Consider the following 21634-nt stretch of genomic DNA (forward strand, 5'->3'; position numbering starts at 1 on the left):
CAGTTAAATTTGACTGTTAAGTTTGATACTGAATTAAAATGTTTGCATCTGTATTTGAAATTCACAACATATTCATCAGATATCTCAAACTGACCACCATGTTTCAATGAGCTTTCCAGTTTCACTAAATAATACTGTTAAACCTAACAAAAATGCATTTAAACACACCTTGCAGTTGATAATGATGGACTTGAAGCACCAGATTTCCTATCATCTTCTTCATGTTCTTTTCTCTCATTTACCTCTTCTGTTTCTGAATCAGAAGTTGCAGAATGTCTGTGAACTTCTTTGGTCTTCTTTTCATCATCACTATCATTTGTTACATTTCTTTCTTCATCATGGTCACTAACCTCATTTCCTTCATGTACACTTTCTTCTTCTGCTCCTTGGTTAACTTCATCATCTTGGATTTGATCTTCATCACTAGCTTGTGCAATGCTATCTTCACCACCACTATCTTGTTTTTCTCCTTCTACATCAGCATCAACAAATTCTTCTTTGTCAGATTCATCTCTATCAGCTTCATTTTCAGCTTGTTGCTGTTCTTCTGCATCATTCTCTATCTCCACATCACTTCCATCTGCTACATTATCCTTCTCAATTTCTTCTTCTTCATCACTGCCTTGTGCTACTCTCTCTGCCTCTTCGTCACTACCTTCTACTACATTCTCTCTTTCGACTTCTTCATCACTATTTTCTGCTACATTCTCTCTTTCCACTTCTTCATCACTATTTTCTGCTACATTTTCTCTTTCCACTTCTTCATCACTATTTTCTGCTACATTCTCTCTTTCCACTTCTTCATCACTACTTATTCTGCTACATTTTCTCTTCTTATTTTTTCATCACTTTCTTATCTGCCACATTTTCTCTTTCCACTTCTTCATCACTACCTTCTGCCACATTTTCTCTTTCCACTTCTTCATCACTACCTTCAACCACATTTTCTCTTTCTACTTCTTCATCACTACCTTCTACCACATTTTCTCTTTCTACTTCTTCATCACTAGCTTCTGCTACATTTTCTCTGTCTTCTTCATCATCAGTCCCTTCTGCAATATTATTTCTTTCTACTTCTTCATCACTGCCTTCTGCTACATCTTCTCTTTCAACTTCCTCATCGCTACCATCTACTACATTTTCTCTCTCAACTTCTTCATCACTATCTTCTACTAAGTTCTCTCTTTCTACTTCATCATCACTACATTCTGCCACATTTTCTCTTTCCACTTCATCATCACTTTCATAATTTTGATTTCTTTCCTCTTGTTCTTCATCAATGCCTGATAAATCATACTATGTTAATCCTAAGTCATACATTAGTCTTGAATGCAAAATTAGCAGTTAATGAATAGAATAAACAATAACAAATATAAACAGTATTAACTGTACTACCTAAATTTATAAAAACATGTATGAAATTTTAAATTGTCATGTCAGGGGTTACACAAAACTCCACACTAGTCAAACTATTTTTGTTATTTTTTCATATTTTTAATGTTCTGGCCATTGTCCAATGTCAAATTGAAGGAGAGAGATTAAAACTGTAAAAAAGGAACCACAATTAAAAAGGTGTAATGAATAAATATGCAACACTTAAATGAGATTAAAAAGATTAATGGCCATTAAAAAATTAAAAACATTATCAAGGTGGACAGAGTCACCATCACCAATAACTCTGTCCAATGTTACAGACTGACCCTGGGAAAAAATATGTTTAAAATATTGCCGTCGTTGAGAATTGTAACGATGGCAAGAAAGTAAAACGTGGCTGATAGTGATTTGAGTGTTACACAAACTACACATTGGTGCATCAGTTCCAGATAAAAGAAAACGATGAGTTAAAAAACTGTGACTAATGCGTAGTCTAGTTAGAACAACTTCCTCCTTCCGAACTTTACGAAAGCTAGATGGCCAAAGCCCAATATAGGGTTTTATTTGAATAAGCTTGTTGTCGCATTGCTCACTCCAAGTGGACTGCCAGCTGGCACAGAGCCGAGCCTTGAATACAAGACCATAGTCCATATACGGAATAGGCACAGTGGTGATAGTGCCGAAGCAGATAGATTTAGCTGCCGTGTCTGCAAGCTCTTTCCCGCGAATACCAACATGGCCTGGTATCCAGAAAAACTGGATTGAAGTAGCTGCTAATGAGAAATGGGCCAGTCGGTTTCGAATATCAGCGAGAACAGGGTGTGAGCCAACGTGTAGCAATTCCAGGGCCTGTATAGAATTAAGCGAGTCAGTATAAATAGTGCAGTTGGAGTACTGATCAGCTGCAATATGATCCAGGGCAAGAGATATGGCATACAGTTCAGCAGTGAACACAGAAGCTGTAGAGGGGATTCTACGTGCAACTACCGAACCACAGCAAACCATAGCAGAGCCCACTGAATTACCTGATTTGGAACCATCTGTATAAATGGGAATGGAATGATTGTTTGAAAGATGTTCATTAAATAAAAGACAATACTTCCAATCTGGAGTATCTGCCTTTTTCAGATGATTGAAAGAAAGGTCACATTTGGGGGCTGTAATAAGCCATGGTGGGATGAGCTGACCTGTGGAATCTGCAATGTTATCCAAGGACAGATCCAATTCAACCAATTGTGCCTGGATGCGAAGGCCAAACGGAGCAATGGCAGATCGTCTGTTCTGAAAAAGTACGGCCCACCGAGGAAGGAAAACACAACCCCAGGTGGGATGCTTTGTTAAGGAACGAAGCTTCGAAGAATATTGTAAAGAAAGTTCCAAACGGCAAAGGTGCAGAGAAGGTTCATGAGATTCAACGTATAAGCTTTGAACTGGAGAGGTACGGAAAGCCCCAGTGCAGAGTCGAAGTCCTTGGTGATGAATGAGGTCCAGCATCTTTAAGGCCGAGGGTCTGGCAGAGCCATAGACCATTGATCCATAGTCGAGTTTTGATCAAATAAGAGCATGATATACCTTTAACATTGAACATTGATCTGCTCCCCAACTGGTAGAAGAGAGGACACAAAGGATGTTCAGTGCTCTTGTGCATTTGACCCGAAGCTGCTTTAAGTGTGGTATAAAGGTCAGCTTACGGTCAAAGATAAGCCCCAAAAATTTGGTCTCAGGGACCACTGGTAGCAAAACTTCACCGATATGAAGCTCAGGATCAGGGTGAATACCCTGTCGGTGGCAAAAGTGCATGCATACGGTTTTAGAAAGAGAGAAATTAAAGCCGTTTGCCATAGCCCACTTCAGTACACGATTGAGAGCTGTTTGTAGTTGCCGCTCAATATATCTCATGTTTGATAACTGACGAGATGTGAAAGTCGTTGACATTCAGCCCATTCGCAATAGTGAGAGGGAGTTGTTCAGTGATGGCATTTATCTTTATACTGAAGAGTGTGACACTCAAAACACAGCCTTGAGGGACTCCAAGTTCCCGTTCTTTTAACGGGAAAGTGTCGAACCCACACGAACTTGGAATCTCCTGTCCATTAAAAATTTTTTAATAAACATGGGTAAATGGCCACGTAACCCATATGTATGGAGGTCTCGCAAAATGCCATACCTCCATGTTGTGTCATAAGCCTTCTCTATGTCAAAGAATATTGATACAAGCTGTTGGCGTTTGAGAAAGGATTCTCTGATTGATGTTTCAAGATGAATTAGGTGGTTTGTGGTGGAGTGCTGTCGTCGGAACCCACACTGGGTGGGCGAGAGGAGGTTGTTTGATTTGAGGAACCAAACAAGAGGAGCATTAATCATCCTTTCTAAGGTCTTACAGAGACAGCTCGTCAAAGCAATTGGATGGTAGTTTGAAGGAATCTTGGGATCTTTCCCTGGCTCAGAGAAAGGTAAAATAATAGCCTGGCGCCAGGCATCAGGAAAAACATTCTCCTGCCAGATCCGGTTAAAGACAATCAGAAGGACATCAAGAGAAGCAGGAGATAGATGGTGCAGCATGTCATAATGAACATCATCAGGTCCAACAGATGTACTGGCAGACCAATGAAGGTCCATTTTCAGTTCCACCAGTGTAAAGCGACAATTATAGTCAAAGAAACAGTCAGTTCGAAAGGAAAGAGGTGAACGCTCTGCCTGAGTCTTGATGGCCAAGAAGGTGGAGGAACAAGCAGAAATGCTAGATACCCGGCAAAAGCTTTCACCTAGAGTATCAGCGATGCTCCGAACATCAGCCACCTCCTGATCATCAGAGAGTAAGTTCGAGAGGGGGACAGAATTGTGGTGCCAATTAAACTTTCAAATCCTGTCCCATATGATCTTGGAACTGGTGGTAGAAGAAATGCTAGTGGTGAACTTAATCCAAGATTCCTTCTGGCTTTGACATCTTACCCACCTAGCATGTGCATGGGCCCGTTGGAAAGTGACGTGGTTTGAAAGTATGGGATATCGACGAAAAGTATCCCAGGCCCGTTTTTGAGTCTTCCGTGCTAACTGGCAAGCAGAATTCCATCAGGGACAAGGATATCGTGGAAAACGTGTCGAGGTTTTAGGAATACACTGAGGAGCTGCTTGTATAATACAGCCAGTTACCGCTGCCACACAGTCATCTATTGATGACTGATTTATGATGGCAGGATCAAGTTCTGCAAGAGCAGTGAAAGTGGACCAGTCTGCCTGATCCAGCTTCCACTGGAGCACGCGGGTAGGGTGGCATTGACCATGGCCAGTCTCTCTTAGAAGGATAGGAAAATGATCACTGCCTAGAGAATTACTGTCAACCCTCCATGAAAAATGAGAGAATAATGAAGGGAAGCAAACCAAGAAATCAATAGCAGTAAAGGAGTGATTAGGTGCATGAAAATAAGTGGAAGAACCAGTATTGAAAAGAGAAAGATTGTGATCAGAGAGCATACGCTCTACAGAGAGACCCCTCCCATCAATAGCAGCACTTCCCCAGAGGGGATGATGTCCATTAATGTCCCCCAGGATTAGAAAAGGAGACAGCAACTGTTCAACGAAAGCATCAAGGTCTGATTGATCATATGTCTCTCCAGGGGAAGGTAGAGAGAACAAACAGTAATGGTGTGACCCAAGGAAACACGGATGGCTACGGCCTCCAAGGGTGTGTTGAGTGACAAAGACAGGGTGGGCACATGGTGATCAACCAACAGTGCCACCCCTCTATGTACTCGTCCATCACACAGCCTGTCATATCTATACAGAGAAAACTGCCGAATGGTGACTGTATCAGCAGGTTTGAGAAATGTTTCTTGTAAGGAAAGACAAACAGGATGGTAGGAAGCAATCAGTGTTTTGACATAATCCAGATTAGAACGTAAATGTCAACAGTTCCATTGTATCAAGGTGGCCATTTTTAATGATGGGAAGGTGAAGTGGCTGGAGAACCCTTCTGTTTACGACCACATCTTTTTTCCTTACTGTCCTTAGTTGGAGGAGGTCTATCAACCTCCATGGATCCTGCCCTGGGTCGAGTGGGCAGGTCTTTGTTATTGGAAGGGGATTTCAGTGACTGAGGACGCGAATGAATGATTGTTTTGCCTCTTGGGGTGGGAGAAAAAGATGTATCAGAAGAAATGCCTGTATTTGAAACTGAAGGATGTGGACCTTGAGGTTTGTTGGAATGTGTGGGAGGAACAGAGATGGGTGTGGAAGTCGATTCATCAACCTTTTTAACCATGGAGGTCAAAAGGTTTTTCATTTGTCTTGAAAACGATTCTCTTGGAGGCACAGAAAGATCTGTCTGCACTCCCACTGTAGTTGTGGAATGAAGTGCAGCAGCATATGTCTGAGATGGAGTGGTGGACAGCAATTTCCAAGCCTCAGGATAACTAATGTTATGTGTCGTTTTCAAACGCTGCACCTCTTTTTCCTCCAACCATTTTGGGCAAGAATGAAAGTAAGAGGGGTGAGAACCATTGCAGTTGATGTAATGTTGGCCCATGTCACATTCATAGGCATCATGGTCCTTTCCCCCACAACGAGCACATGTCAGGGAACCACGACATGATGTCTTTGAGTGGCCAAATCTCTGACATTGGAAACATCGAAGAGGGTTTGGTATGTATGGCCGAACCCTGCAAATGAGATAACCTGCCTTGATGGTGGTAGATGCACGTGGTGAAGTAAATGTTAAAACGAGGATATTTGTTGGCAGTGTAACTCCATCTTTGCGAGTGGAGATGCGCCTCACTGCAGAAACTCCTTGAGTGGAGAGACCAGTGAGAATCTCTGACTTGGGAACGTTTTTCAAATCCCTTTCAACAATAACTCCTTGTGAAGAATTCAAGGTAGCATGGGGTGTAACCTCAATAGGTATATCCCCAATTGCCTTTGAATTCAAGAGGAGTTCACTGTGTTGGGATGTGGATGTTTCAACCAATATGTCACCAGATCAAAATTTCTTTACTGACTTTGGAGAGCCAGCAAGTCCCTCTAGTCCCTTTTGAATAAAAAAAGGGGACATTTGCCCTAAAGGTTTTTCTGAAAGAGAATGAGGTACGTGTGTTACTGATGTTGAAGATTGCTGTACTGAGTATTCAAAACGTGGTCGCTTACCCATTGAATGTTTTTTTACAATTGTATTGAAATTTTTTGGAGGATCCATAGGAAAAGGAAAAAATTTCGGTACCCACTGACCCCACCCACCATGGAGCCCTACAAGGGGACGCACTACAAAGTCATGCAAGGACAATGCAGCAACGCCACTATACCCAAACACCAGCATCAGGCACAATGTCCACAATACCCATTGAGAACTTCCAACACTGGTACTTGGTTGACTCTAGCCCAAGTGGACCAGCCGATTGGCCCAAGGGGGGCCACCCAAAGGCTGCCCGTCTACAGGAATTCAAGGCCAAAGTGGTGTGTTAGGGTTGGACCCCTCAACCACCAGGATCCTCTCCTCCCCTTCACAGGTCGTCACACATGGCAAACACGTGGGTGGATGTTTAGATCCCAAAGAAGGTAACCAGACAGAACAGAACCTTCCCTGGGAGGTCCCCTCATCACGTACAGGAATCCACACCGAGGGGTGCCCCTAGAGAGCGTGAGCTATTGCTACAAGATTTCTTCAGCTCATGTGATCGGTAAGTTTTTTTTTTTGTAAATGGTAAACATATCATGCATATCTTTTCAACCCAATTCTATCTAACAGGTGGTGCTACATATCACTGGATGGACATGCAACAGTTTCTAAAGATAAAGCATTTTGTTTTGTTTTGAATTTTGTGCAAAGCTACATGAGTGCTATCTGTCCCTAATTCAGCAGTGAAAATTAGAGGGAAGACTGATAGTCATCACCACCTAACACCAATACTTGGACTAATGTTATATCAATGAATAATTGAATTAGTTGTCACATTATAATGCCCCCAAGGCTGAAAAGGCAAACATGTTTTGTGGGACAAGGATTTTAACTATACAGGTATAACATGAAAATTGGTGTTTTAAATTCTTCTAATTATGCAGTAGTCAAACACTGGTATTATTATTTTAATTGATTCAAGGTTCTTAAATTTAACTGTTTTGTGTCACTACTCATAAAAATAATTAAAATACTGCTATAATGTTTACCTGTAATACATATAGCTACATAACACAGTCTCTACTTTGTCCACCAAGGTCTGAAACCTGATTTTGGGAGTGACAAATTTCCATTTTTTAGTCATATTTGTCAATAAATATGTTTTTCTTTAGTCATCTCATATGAGAAAAATCAATTATTAGAACTGACAATTAATTATTGGAAAATTCCATCAACTGCCCACCTTTATATTTTTTAATGTATTAAACAGTCACAATATATAAAACATTTTGTTTCAACTTTTGTGATCGTTTATAAGTTAAAAGTATTATGAAAAAGACTTAGAAGATACTATCTCTTTTTCACACACACATGCATAATGCAGTACTTAAAAGTCTACAATGTACGTTTTCCAATTGTAATTATGTATTTTTGATTTATAAAAATAGTTTGTGAAAAAACTTTTAGACATCAAATTGAAATACTGCCTTGTCATATTTCAGAGAGTAAATATTCAACTTACAGTGCTCACATTTAAGAATAGTTTGTTTCTTACTTTCTACATTCCCTTTCATAACCTCTAAATATAAATAAAACAGAAACAACACTTTGCATAACAGTGATATATTTTATATAAAATTTTGTTAATTTTTTATTTCTTGAACATTAAACAACATTTCTCAAGACAAGTGCTCACAGTAGAACAATGATGAGACACCAAGTGATGCATTTCTCAGTTCTGAAAATGTGTAGTCTATTTAATTATGGGTTATATGAATCCAAATAAAGATATTACTATTTATAGATATATCATTTCTAAGCCTGTAGCTGCTACACACAAAAAATGCACAAACAGCATTGAGAAAAATAACAGTTGCAATAAAACCACTTAATTAAAATATTTTTTCAATGACATATAAGAATTATCAGGACCTCATATAATGCAAGATTTTTACAAAATATACATGCAATTTTTTAAGACAAAACTAATTTTAGTATGTTCAATATGATGCTCAAAAATAAAACAAGTTATTTCACAAACTACAGTAATTCATAAATTTTATGATGGTATGGATAGCAAAAAATGACCACTGTATATCTGATTATAAAACATTTTTAAATAAAATTTCTATCTACGTGTATATATAATTCTCAATCTTATTTTTTACATAAGTTATTTATTAAAACCAATGATATCACATCTAGTAGAAGTGTACATTAAAACACCCGACTGGGTCAATGTTTCTGTTTAGCACACATACATCACTGCATATTGGGTGAACATAGGCTGCTTTTGTAACTACTGCTGCTTAGAACACAGCATACTTGCATTCAGTCATAAGAACTGGACAATTGGCAGTTTTTGCTAGTCAATTAATTGGTTGGCTTAAAAATCAGTTATATACAAGCAGCATGATGTAATTTTAATTTTTCTTTATGTTTTTTGAATTTAAGCAAAAGGCTGTTTTGTTTGATGTTTTTTAAATTAGTTCCAAAAACAATGGAGATGGGTCCAGGGCTTACAAAACATTGAAGAATATATTTATTAATTTCTAAAAAACTGATGAATGGAGTGCAGGTCTCTGTACTGCACCTCTAAATCTGCTCCTAGTTAAACATCATTAAAAGATATAGTTAATGATTTAGAGGGACAAAATGTAAAAGGAGTCCATTACCACTGGACTTCCTACCCCAGACCTGTCCCTGTTTATATATCATTAAAGAATACAGTTATGAAATTTTAAATTATAAATATACAAATTGTAAATAAAGGTAAATCTATGCTTTACCTAATAAGTAAACAGGCAAACAGTTAACAGTAGGTGCTGTCAGAAAGCTGTATTCCCTGTAGTCAGCAGTTCAAAGTTAATGAAGTGACACAGTCTAAGTAGCTTTGCCACAACAGACAGGGCAAGAGCAAGTTTTATGGCAAAATGAATTGAAACAGAGACCCACAAATAATGAGATCCTTTCTAATCACCAGGTCATGCTTAACCAAAACTGAACAAATGTGAAGTAGGAAACAAACAATTTATAACTCTAAAATTGGGTTTGATACCCCTAATGGGTAGAGCACAGACAGTCCATTAAGTAGCTTTCTCATTAACAAACAAATAGATTATTAATATCTTTTACTTTATAGCTGGAATAAAGAAAATAGTAATAATCTGAAAGTTAATAGTTTCCTAATGAAATTTTTTTTCCAATTGTACTTAACTTTGCTGACACTTACAGTTATTACTTGACTACAAGGTTTGTTTTTTGCCCATCATACCATTAGTCTGATTTTTTCTTGCTTTCCCTAGTCTTTTATATTCCAATTAATTGCCTTTGGTGATATTTGTCTTGGAATACTCTCCACCTAAATCAGTGCATCTTCTACCATAGTACTGTAAACAAGCATCTCATTCAGATGATTTTACCACTTGATACCATCCTAGTCTACAATACTGGTTCTTGGTGAGGAAGAAGGCAGAAGAATATCATCGGAGTTAAGTATTATTGGAAATACATTTTCGATTTAGGAAAATGTTAGCTTCCAAAACACTGTCACTTCAAATTATCACACATCCAAATATTCTTGAAACCAAGCCCTCACAGCTACTAAACTTACTATAATCAACAACACTGCTGAAAATATGACTAAGCAGTGAAAATCTTAGATATAGTCAGAATCTATTCTGAGTACCAGTGTACAGAAGAAGTGATACTGGAGATTGGTACTCTCAAATAGGGTTAGAACTATGAGACCCTGTAAAAGCTGGTGAAATTTGAGACTCCAATAACAACTGGAAGGAATGTTGAAGCAGAAAAGTTGAACCAACAAGCATACTAACAATGTATTAAGTTCATTTTCAATTAAACAAGTGATCCTGAGTCTTCTAACAAAGTGTTGAAGTTGAATTTTAACTTTGTACACTTACACTGTCTCATCATGGAGTATAAATATATATAAGTTAACTATAAATTCCATCTCAGAACCCTGAAATTTAAGGAGTAGATATTAATCAAGAGTCAGAAGAATGACTCCATCTGGTTGTAGTAGGTAAAATCACAAAGTTCCAACAATGTGTTAATTGAAGCTCAACTGTTCTTTCATACAATTAAGAAGTAAACCTTCCAGTATGAACCACAGTTTCTGTATATGGAGAAAAGAAAATTCACTGTCAGATCTCTCAGCTATCAGTTAAGTTGTAGGCTTGAGAGTAACTGGAAAAAAGCCCAAAACATCACATATGCTCGAACAACCAACAGCAAAAACAAAATCAAACAAACAACAACTAAAAGGTAGCTTGTGCCAAAGTGGCCTCCATTTTGTTTTCCATAGATGAGATAAAGACCATGGTGAATAAAGTTGTTTTATTACAGCAAAGTAACTGCAGGCTGCCTGTTCTGTCCATCCTAAGGAATCAAACCTTGGATCCTGGTGCTGTGAGTCTGTAAATTTACCACTGGTCCATAAGAAGGCTGAAAATCCAAATGACTAAAAAGAAGGAACAGGGAAAAAAAACAAAAACACTTGTCTCCAAAATGTCAAGAATCACCTCTAAAATACAGCCTCAGAGCCTCTTGGAAGACCACTGTAGAACTGAATACATTCCTCCTCCTCACTACAAATAGGATCACTGACAGTCTCAACCAAGAGTGGCTCCTCCCACCTCCAGTTCTTATGCAATGCTAGATATCAGAGGTGGGAGAGGAGAAACACAGTTGGTCTCTGTGCTGGAAATAATAATCTGGGAATTAATACCAGAATCAACTTGCTAAATCAAAACTGATAAAATTAGCTAAATGAGATAGAAGGCACATTGATGCAGATGGAGAGTATCACAAGATACATATCACCAAAAGCAATTGAATGGGGTACACAAGACTGGAGCAAGTAAGAAAAAAACTGACTAATGCTTAGATATGGAAAGAAGAAACCCTGGCAGTCAAGTAATAGCTGTAAGTGGCAGTGGAGGAAAGATTATTTTGGAGTGTTAATTTCAATTAGTTGATTATTTTTGTAACATTAATGAATCAAATAGTACTTCTGATTAATGGATTAGTTTATCTGATACTAATTAATATAATCAATGCTCACAGGTAATCAATTATATCACTCAGCTCTAGTTATAAGTAATCACATTTCTACACTCACTTCCATAAACAATAAAATCAAGTCTTATTTTATTCTGCTGTTCTTGAATAATTTATAGAGAAGATGTATACAAAAATAGAGATTAAAGCTAATCAACTATTCATTACAGCTTGGCAAGAAAAATGTATTATAAAACCATAATTATTAGCAATAAACACTAAATATTCTTGTTCTGTAACTACTGAAGCTTAGGAAATTCCACTTCTTAAAATTTAATTAAGGTTACATAAAAAATTTTTTTAAACATTTTAAAATACTTTTTTTTTCAAGTTTTATGACAAAAGTACGCTAGTATACATAAAGCTGTCTGTAGAGTAAAAAAAAAAAAAAAGTTTTCTTCCTTTTATGACTTACAAAAGCTGGTCTGTCAAACTGTTAATAGCAATAATTCTGTACAATACTCAAAAAAACTATTTGCATCACAAAACACAAACAGAGATCTCTTAACCCTTTCATTACAGATTAGATGGAATACACCCAGCCTATATCCAACATAAGTATCTGTGAAAGTAATTATACTGCCATAGTTTACCATTTTACATATATGGTTTGCAACTTCTGAAGACTAAAATTTGAAATCAATGCTTGTAATAGCAAATGATCCACATCCATCTTGTTATCATTCATGTGTTGACAACTTATTGTAACAGGGATAATGAAATTATTTACACTTACAGGTCTAATATGTGTAACAATTTTTACAACTTTATTGCAAGAACCCTTTGTTGATTTTAACCCACCTATTAAGAATTACACACTTCAAGCAACTTACACCTTACATTTTTAAGTTTACTATTCTGTTGAAAGTAACTTTATCTACACTATAAAAACTGTCACATTTGATTATTCATACATGTAGGTTTTTGCAATTTAAAATGAATTATCTTTTTGGTCATTCACTTGTAAGCAAATATCTGTCAAATGAATATGTTGTAATACTTATTTTGTAGTTTAATTTGATTCATTTCAATACAATGATTTTTATATATTTATTATCATCATCACTTGGAGACAAAGACTTCAAATCAGTTAAATAATTCCCAAACTAAAATTCTACAGATTTTGGGTAAATACTGAATCTTAAATTTATACATGTATAAACTATACAAATTATAGAAAACTAATCTCCATATACCTCTTTCCTGTGCTTCAGTATCACTTTCAACATGTTCTCCATCTGAATCACTCTTTACTTTTTCATCTTTATCATCATCTGATTCTCTCTCCTCTTGTTCATCATCATCTGATTCTCTCTCCACTACCTCCCCCTCTTCTTCTGACTGATCTTGCTCACTTCTCACCTCTCCTTCCTCTGGATCACTTCTTTGGAACTCTTCCTCATCACTTGCTACAGGAGATAGATGACCATTTGATCCTTCATCACTGTTAGCTTCTCTTTCTTCAGGTTCTTGTTCTTCCATTTCAGCATCAGACTGTGATGCTTCTGACCTAACAAACTCCTTTAGAAAAGATGTTTAACTATAATTTCTGTGATTGCCTAGATAAAACAAATAACAATATTTAAGGTTCCTAGTTTCTTACCATTATCAGAAACTTCTACACACACATGAACAAGCTCTTAATAAAGTGGTTTAAAATTGTACTGATTACAGTTTAAAAAAACAAAGCATACACACACATTGGGAAGAATTCTCATGTCTTCCATCAGTCTTTATAACCATTTAAATTGTTATTTTTAATGTATTAAACCTTTTGAGTATTAATTGTTCATAACCAACATTTTTATTACAGTTTACATCAATCATTAAATATAATACAGTTTCTTTAAGATATTAATTAATGGCTAAAACTAAAGTGTGATCCTTAACAAGGTGCCATGGGTGAACCATACCTTTATAAATGTTCTAAGGGTCATTCCATGTCAAATCATCCAAGGGGCTACAGGTGACCTCCAGAGAATGCCTTGAAAAATTCACAGGTGCTCATCTACCCATAAAATGAAAAACTGCCAAAGATTAAATCAACATCTCTAACAGTTTCTGATTTACAGCCCTGTAAAATTTAATTACTTTTGTTTTATTTTTGGCAAATTCATTTTGGGGCAATTTTGGCTGCTTAAAGCTGCAATAGTAATGGTGGTAGAAGGTTGAAATTTACTACACTGACTGCATTAATCTCACAGAATTCAAAAATGGTCTCAAACCAAGTGTATCTCTCTTAGGATCTGCATAGTGAGGCTGTCAAATCACCTTAAAACCCAAAATTGTAAAAAAAACATTGGTTTATTTAATAAGCCATAGCTCTAAGACTTAATAGTAGCAGTGAAAGTGATGCTGCAGCAGCTCAGATAAAGTCTAATGATAGCAATGACAATTATCAGCCAGGGAAATATGTGGCATGCATATACGATCATGAATGGTATATGGGAAACATAAAAGATATATCAGATGAACATTCCAATGCGTTGGTGTTATTTATGAAGAAATCAAGAAATGAACCGTTCTTATGGCCTGCAAGGTCACGTAAAGATGAAAGCTGAATTCCTTTCCAACATATTGTTTGTCTGATAAGTACATCTACCGAGCAAGGCAGTAGTGCTCGCCACTATGTTCTAAGTCATAGTGATCTCAACATAATGAAACTCAAATTTCAGAAATTTATTCAAGCTGTCTGAACAAAGCAATGTTTATTTGATGTTGTTAAGGCTAGTTCATCGCCAAAGCAGTTTGTGAAACATTGTCACGATTATTTCAGTTTGGTGTGACCATAATCTTTCTCAGTTATCCCCTGTTGTAGCACTGTGCTCTTTGTGTCTGATTTACCTTTGTATTTATTATATTATGAATCTTAAACTCAGCCATATCTGCATAACTGTAATGCATACACAATATATTTGCATTGACATGTTATCTAACTAGTTATGCCAATAAAATTGTTCAGAAAGGAATTAATTCTTTCTTGTTTCTTACAACTTCATTATTTAACATTGTTTAAGGCTGGTTAGAATATTTCAGTGGGATTCATAAAATTCTAACAGGTATTTTTCAAAATTGTATGGATATATTTGCACACAGTAACACTTGAAGTTTTTTTTTCAAGTGAAAAACGTATGGTCAGGGATACTTTAAAAAAGTTATAACTCAAAAAGTAGGTTGAACACCATTTCGATATTTTTTTTAGATCATATTCAGAGATGTAAGAATATATGGTAAAAATTTGAAAAGGCTGAATAACAGGTGACATGGTCAAACTGTGGCCTGAAGTGTGGCTATTTTTAGTTGAATCATAAAAAGTTGCATGCAACTCAATTTTTTTACAGGAGATCTAATAGACTTTTAATTACAACAATTGCTGATTTATCAACTGATATATTATAGAAAATTTGAAAAAAATATCAGCTTTGTATTATATTATGTCTTAGAGCTATGGCTTATTAAATAAACCAATGTTTTTTACGAGTTTGGGTTTTCAAGTGATTTGACAGCCTTACTATAAAAATCTTAAGAAAGACAAACTTGGTTTGAGACCATTTTTGAATTCTGTGAGATTAATTTAGTCAGTGTAGCAAATTTCAGCCTTCTACCACCATTACTCTTGCTGCTTTTAGCAGCCAAAGTTGCCCGAAAATGAATTTGCCAAAAATAAATAAAAATTAATTAAATTTTACAGGGATGTAAATCAGAAACTATTAGATATATTGATCTAATCTTTGCCAGTTTTTCATTATATGTGTAGATGAGCACATGTGAATTTTTTCAAGGCATTCTGAGTAGGTTGCCTGAAATGTTTTCCAAAATCTGGATGATTTGACACGGAATGACCCCTAAGTTAAATTGATTTAAAAAAAACAAAATTAAGATACATATTTTATAAAAACCTTATTACATTCTTATTCTGGCTTAACTATTAGGTTATATGAATGCAGAGGGAAGAATGTTCAGGTAGCATTTACTAATTCATACTTATTCTAAAATGTTAAAAATGAGCTTAATGCTTAACAAATTAAAATTGTTGAGAAAGATCTTTTTAATTTCCAATTCAGAGCTGGACAATCAATCAATTAATCACCTAGAAGAATCATCTATGCTAATTAGTGCCACACTGGTTAATCAATATTATGATTAAATTCATTACTGTCATTAAAACAACTATTCAAATTTTACAATAACTGATCATTCCTGTTTTCATTTATTTTGACTGTCAGAGTAATCAAATTATTGCCATTAGATTTTTGCTTAATCCAGGTTTGTTCAGCTTAATTAATTATTGTCACAAACACTGAAAATAATTAATCAAAATTAGTATATTTCTGATTACTGCAAATATCAGAGTAATTAAAATACTTATATGTAACTGGCAACTCTGATGCCAGTTGTGTGTATGTTTACTTTGGCTGAACTAATGGTTTAATATATTGCATATTTCTCACAAGTTACAAACACAATGAGTTGTGTGTATGTTTACTTTGGCTGAACTAATAGTTTAATATATTGCATATTTCTCACAAGTTACAAACACAATGAGCATTACTTGAGATAGACCTGCTTTAAAAAAACAGTTATGGTAAGTTACTACTCATTGTCATTTATTTCCTCGGAAAAGAGCTGATTGTTGAACTCGATTATTTAAATGAAGTTGTCAACATTTACTGGACATAAATTACTGACAAATAGTAATACTGTTTACTTGTTCATCTATTTACATGAATAGGACCCCTGTATGATTATGACTAACTCCAGTTAAATATGTATACTGAAAGAGAAAACAACAGTCTGACTAGTCTAATACTTGAACACTGATTAGTACAATTAGTTTTATGTGATTTATTCACTAATTTTTCAGTGTGTTCACGTGTTTCTACAATTTCTTCCAGCTCGTGTCCTAAAACATAGATGTATTTATCATTTTAATGTGTTCTAAACTTCTGTCAGTATCAACAACTTTATGCTTGAAAGCTTATGTTTTTTTATATGTATAAATTTCTTCACTAAGTCTTCATGTTGATGAGAGAATGAAAGAAAAATTCTAAATCTATTGTCAAAAATTTTTTCATAATATAATTTTCACCTTATGAATTATTTTAATTATTGCAAATAGGTAGATTTAGTATCACAAGAGTAAAAGTTTTACCATCTCTTTCTTTTTCTGGGATAAAAAAAAATTATTTTGACCAATTAATATATATTACATATTGTACACTGTGACAAGAATCATTACTAATTTATCACGTAAAATATAAGGACAATCACTTTTAGTGAAGTATTATTTACTTTACTTTTAGTAGAATTATCTTGTGAAAAATTATACAGAGAAACCCAATGAACAAATATCAATCACATTTTATACTTGTTACAGGTATTGTACTGTTACATGTATAACAGTTTAGGACTAAAATATAACTTAATCCTAACTTAATGTAATTGATGGTGTTAATCATAATAAACAAAGAGTTGCTAAAAATGTCTAAAAAAAAGGCTGAGAATGGGAAGAGAAGTCTTATGTGAAACTAATTTATTAATGAGTCCACAAATTAGCAAACTTCGTTAAAAATTATCAAAATAAATGAAAATCTAACAAACCTGTTGACCTTCACCATCACTTTCAATTTCCATGGGTCCACTGTCTCTGGATTCTATAAAATACAAGAAGATTAAAAGAACCTTCAAGAAGGACTCCATCATTTACACAATATCATGAATTTTAAAATATATATTTGCAATCTAATAAATATCATTATTTCAAAGATTATCAACATTTGAATACTAAGAAAAGAATCCTTTTCAGATATCTTAGCTCAACCTGATCAACCAGAAACTGAATGCTGATACTATCTTCACCAATTTCTACTGGCTTCATCTATTACATCAATTTTAAGCTAATTGATAAATTAAAAAATGATAAATTAAGCCTTAATTACAGTAATGAATTTTATATTTTGTAAGACTAAAATATACACATCAATAAGACTACTTGTTTCTGATTATTACATTCCATTTAGCTACTCAGGATTAGAATTATTTTTATCAATTTCTATTCCCTAAAGAACAACTTTTGACTTTCTTTATCCTCAAGTCCAAAAGAGCTAAAGTACAAGTTTGTGACATAATATTTAATACTATGCTGTGCTCTTACTAACTAAAGATGTTGTGGGAAATGATCCAAAGCTACGTTCTTGGACATACAAGTATCATGTAGAAAAGAAATGGAAAACCTACTTACCTCACCAAACTAGCTTGTCCCCTGAAGAAGATGGGCAAAATCACTAACAATAGTGGAAATGCATGATTTACATTGCACAGTATCTTCTACTGACTTTATGAACACTATGAATGATTAGGAGAATTTTAGCATGAAAAAACTATGAAAGGTCTATATTGGTAGAAAAAGCAGCAAGAAGTACACTTGAGGGACAGGCTTACAGGAACACTTGGGTCATCTAGAGTCATGGAGCAAAAGGCCACTGGAGGGTAGGGAAACATTCCTCAGTAAACTAAGAGAGGTCAAGAAACTGACTAAGATGTGAAAGATTGATGAGGAGATATCAATCTCCATTTATCTTGTAAATGACAAATGTATGGGAATAAAATCTTAGAGAAGGATGAGAAGCCTGTTTAATAGCATCCTTGGCCAACAGGTCTGACACTCTCTCAAAGAGACTGGCAAGATACATTTGGATGAAGGAAAGACAAGGGAGGAGGAGAGGAAAACAAAGGGTCTCTCAGTAAAATTTGTAGCATTCATCAGTTGGTCACAAAAGACATGATAGATTCATAAGTTCAACCGAGTAGGTTCCCACCATTCCTAAGCCTAAAGGATTGTCATAAAAGAGACTGTTGGCAAGAAATATCTGCACAGAGGAAGAACAGGTAAAGCAAAGGAACAAGGAGAGGATGCAGAATATAGGAGATTGTAATGGAAAAAAAAAAAAAAGCTTGGGAGAGATAGAAAGACAAGAAAGAATCTTGGCACAGCACCAAACACATGACTACAGGAGAATCAGATAATCTACCAAAAACATCTTTGTGGAGGAAAGTGCAGGAAAAGATTTGGTGCAGGAAAAACCAATTCAGGTGGAAAATGGCATAGGACCAGTGATATCATATGTGAGAGTCCTTGAGAGCAAACAATTCTACACACTGACATCTACAGACCAAGTGGAGGAGGAAAAAGGTTTTTAAGGAGAGATGATATTAGAAATAGAATGACATCAGGTCAAAGAGAGGAAGTTAGATGGTACAGAAGACTGTAGGATGCAGAGGATTTCAAAGACAGAAAGAACAAAACAAAACAGTAGGGACCAGAGAAATGAAGACATGACAATATCTTGTGAAACAGAAGATAGGTGACAATGTCGGGCAATAACCATCACTAGTGGCTACCTACAACCACTTGTTAAAAGGGAGGCAAGAATGTCAGGTGCAAAAGATTAGGATGGGACAGAGGAAAGTTACAGCAAGAAAAACCAGTGAAAGTTAACATACCACTTACATTGATAAACTGGCATGGAAATGGGTTGCTTTGAAAGGTAAATTAGAAAAGCAACCCTCTTGGTTAACCTGGCCAATCTAAAGAAAAACTAAACAAAAACCACACATGAAGACAAAGTGTCAGAAGGGAAGGATGTAGCATGCCTGAATGAAGTTGTTTGAGGAGGGTGAGTGATAGGAAAAGAGGGGTCAGTAAAAGTTGACACACACTGGAAACCGTAACTGCACTGGCCTAAGTGGAACTACCAATAAGACTTGAAACAGTGGCTTATATGACAGTGAGGAAAATAGGAAGAATATGCAATCCTAACAGAGGGCATCAACAGCTATGACTAAAGGATAAGGAATAGGAGACCAAAACTTGAAATTCAGGTGAACAGCAAAAGAATCCAGTTCTGGAGTACCTCACTGTGAACACAGCACAACTCATCAAACGGCTGAAGAACCTCATTTTTGCAACAAGATTGAGGGCACCTGGTACAGTGAGCAGTTCTAAGATATTGATATGCAGATATAACTTTGCTGAAGATCAACAATCCAAAATCTCCTGTGTCAAGGCACACACCCAAATGAAAAAGAAAAGCATATACAAAAAGATGTCTCCAGATGAAGAATACCCACAGTGGTACTGTCTCAAGCAATGTCTATATGCAGAGAAGAAAAGATAAATATGGGTGTTTGAGGGAATCCAAAGGAGCCCACATAGCAAAAAGAGATAGAGCCTCTTAAACAGTTGGAGAAGGAAAGGAGAAAATATTTTGAACCAGAAGCTCCATATATTAGCCCTTTCGCAGTGGGTTAGGTATAATATACAAGTTTGTCTACATACTTGCATACATTAAGTATTTGCATTATAACTTTTCATAAATCATATGTACCTTCACAAAATTTCATTTTCAAACCTTTTACTGAGTCTTACAACTAAAACTGGAGAGGAAATTTCTAACAGTCCCATTTTCAAACACAAAGTACCCCATAATACATAATAACCAATATCTCAGCCATTCTGAGATACAGAGACCTGTATATGTATCATATTTTTACAAGTTGGATAATTTCTTGAAAATGAAATAGAGAACTTTTGATGAGCTGATGACTGGGTTGAAGTTTTAGTTTGTTAATATGTAGAGCATGCATACTACTAACACAGCATAAAGAACACTTTTTCAATTTTACTTCAATAAATACCAATAACAGCAATATATGTACTGTGTAGTTCAATCAGGTTAATAGTTGAAAATTTCATATTATTATATGTTAAGCCTAAGTCATTTCGACTAATACTACTCTAGTTCTAGTAGGTCCTACAACACACATTTCTGGTTGCACAATAAGAACAGTTAGTCCTATATATTGTGAGCTACAATACCAGTAGAAAGTAATTTAACAAATGATTTAATGTTACTTATAAATACTACATTTGGAACTCTCCAGTTTCATTTACACTTACGGTCACTCATTGAAACTTACCTTCATTCTCCATCAGATATTGAGCTATTACGTATAATTAAAAAAACTATTTCAGTCCGTAGAAAAGAACTATTAGTTAATGTAGTTATCGTAGAAGCATTAAGTTTAGGGTAAACAATTTAAATGTTATTTAATAAATAATAATACTTATTTTCGTGCAAGATTAATGATTTTTTTGTTTGTTCAACACAACTCGTCCTCTAACGTTAAACTTGTTAAATAATGGAGGTAAAAAATCGTTAAATAAAAATACGAAAAAGAAAGAGTATTTGGTAAAAATATTAAATTTGACAAAATAAACATATTTTGATTCGAATGTACAATACCTAGTAATTTAGAAGTTTTATCAGTGAGATAAAACCACCAGTAAGGTATAAAAGTTAATAGTATGTTTGAATATCGCAATTCATTTTGTTAAATAATTAAACTGTAATTTTTGTTTTCGTGTATTGCAAAAACATCTGCTGAATTAACATTATAATTTGTTAGTTTTGTAATGACATTTAAAAGCAATTGACTCTTCAAATAAACTAATATTTCACTTGTAAAAGTTTATTGCAGACACTGTGATGCCTCTTGAGAGAGGCGTACACACAATGAACAATTTAATATCATATATAAGAAGAAATTCAAGCATTGTTGCAACGGTTTATATTGTTGGGATAATTCACTTGGGTTAAAAGAAGAAAACAAATGTGAATCGTCTTATTGAAAACGAAAGCTTTCTTTTGTCGACTAAAATGTCCACAAATTTCGCGTATTTGACTCTTAAAACAGTTCACAATTTGTCTTATAACGTCTTATTTCAAATACTGCAATACTTCTAAGAAGGGATACAGTCAATTATTTCATAGACTTCATTTAAAATAGTATTAAACAATAACTGTATCAGAAAAATTAATTAACAAATTCGTTAACTCAGTATAAGTCATTAACTGAACTCACGCGTTGAGTTTACTGACTATCGCAATAATCCGCAGTAACAGACTCATAAATCAATAACTCATTAATCCACATCAACTAACTCGTGTCTTATAACGTTCAAATCATTTCCTAAACTTTCAAGAAAATTATAGAACCTAGATATAAAGT

The 21634-nt window shown here is 35.1% G+C and overlaps 1 protein-coding gene across 2 annotated transcripts in view; it reads right to left on the reverse strand.

Annotated features, from left to right (window-relative positions):
• LOC143250225 (uncharacterized) overlaps positions 1–20755 on the reverse strand; it is a 45088-nt gene extending 24333 nt beyond the window's left edge. The window contains exons 1-5 of one of the 2 annotated variants that reach the window (XM_076500704.1): positions 20543–20755; positions 17165–17217; positions 12760–13084; positions 869–1283; positions 169–786 (exon numbers count right to left, since the gene is read on the reverse strand). In XM_076500704.1, coding sequence (XP_076356819.1) covers positions 169–786; positions 869–1283; positions 12760–13084; positions 17165–17217; positions 20543–20555 — 1424 coding nt within the window. In that variant the 5' untranslated portion in view covers positions 20556–20755. Of the gene's footprint in view, positions 1–168; positions 787–868; positions 1284–12759; positions 13123–17164; positions 17218–20542 lie in introns of both variants that reach the window. The other variant, XM_076500711.1, reaches the window with a different exon arrangement.
• Between the last annotated feature and the right edge of the window lie 879 nt (positions 20756–21634).

Source organism: Tachypleus tridentatus, chromosome 1 (genome assembly GCF_004210375.1).
Source record: "Tachypleus tridentatus isolate NWPU-2018 chromosome 1, ASM421037v1, whole genome shotgun sequence".
Taxonomy (NCBI): Eukaryota; Metazoa; Arthropoda; class Merostomata; order Xiphosura; family Limulidae; genus Tachypleus; species Tachypleus tridentatus.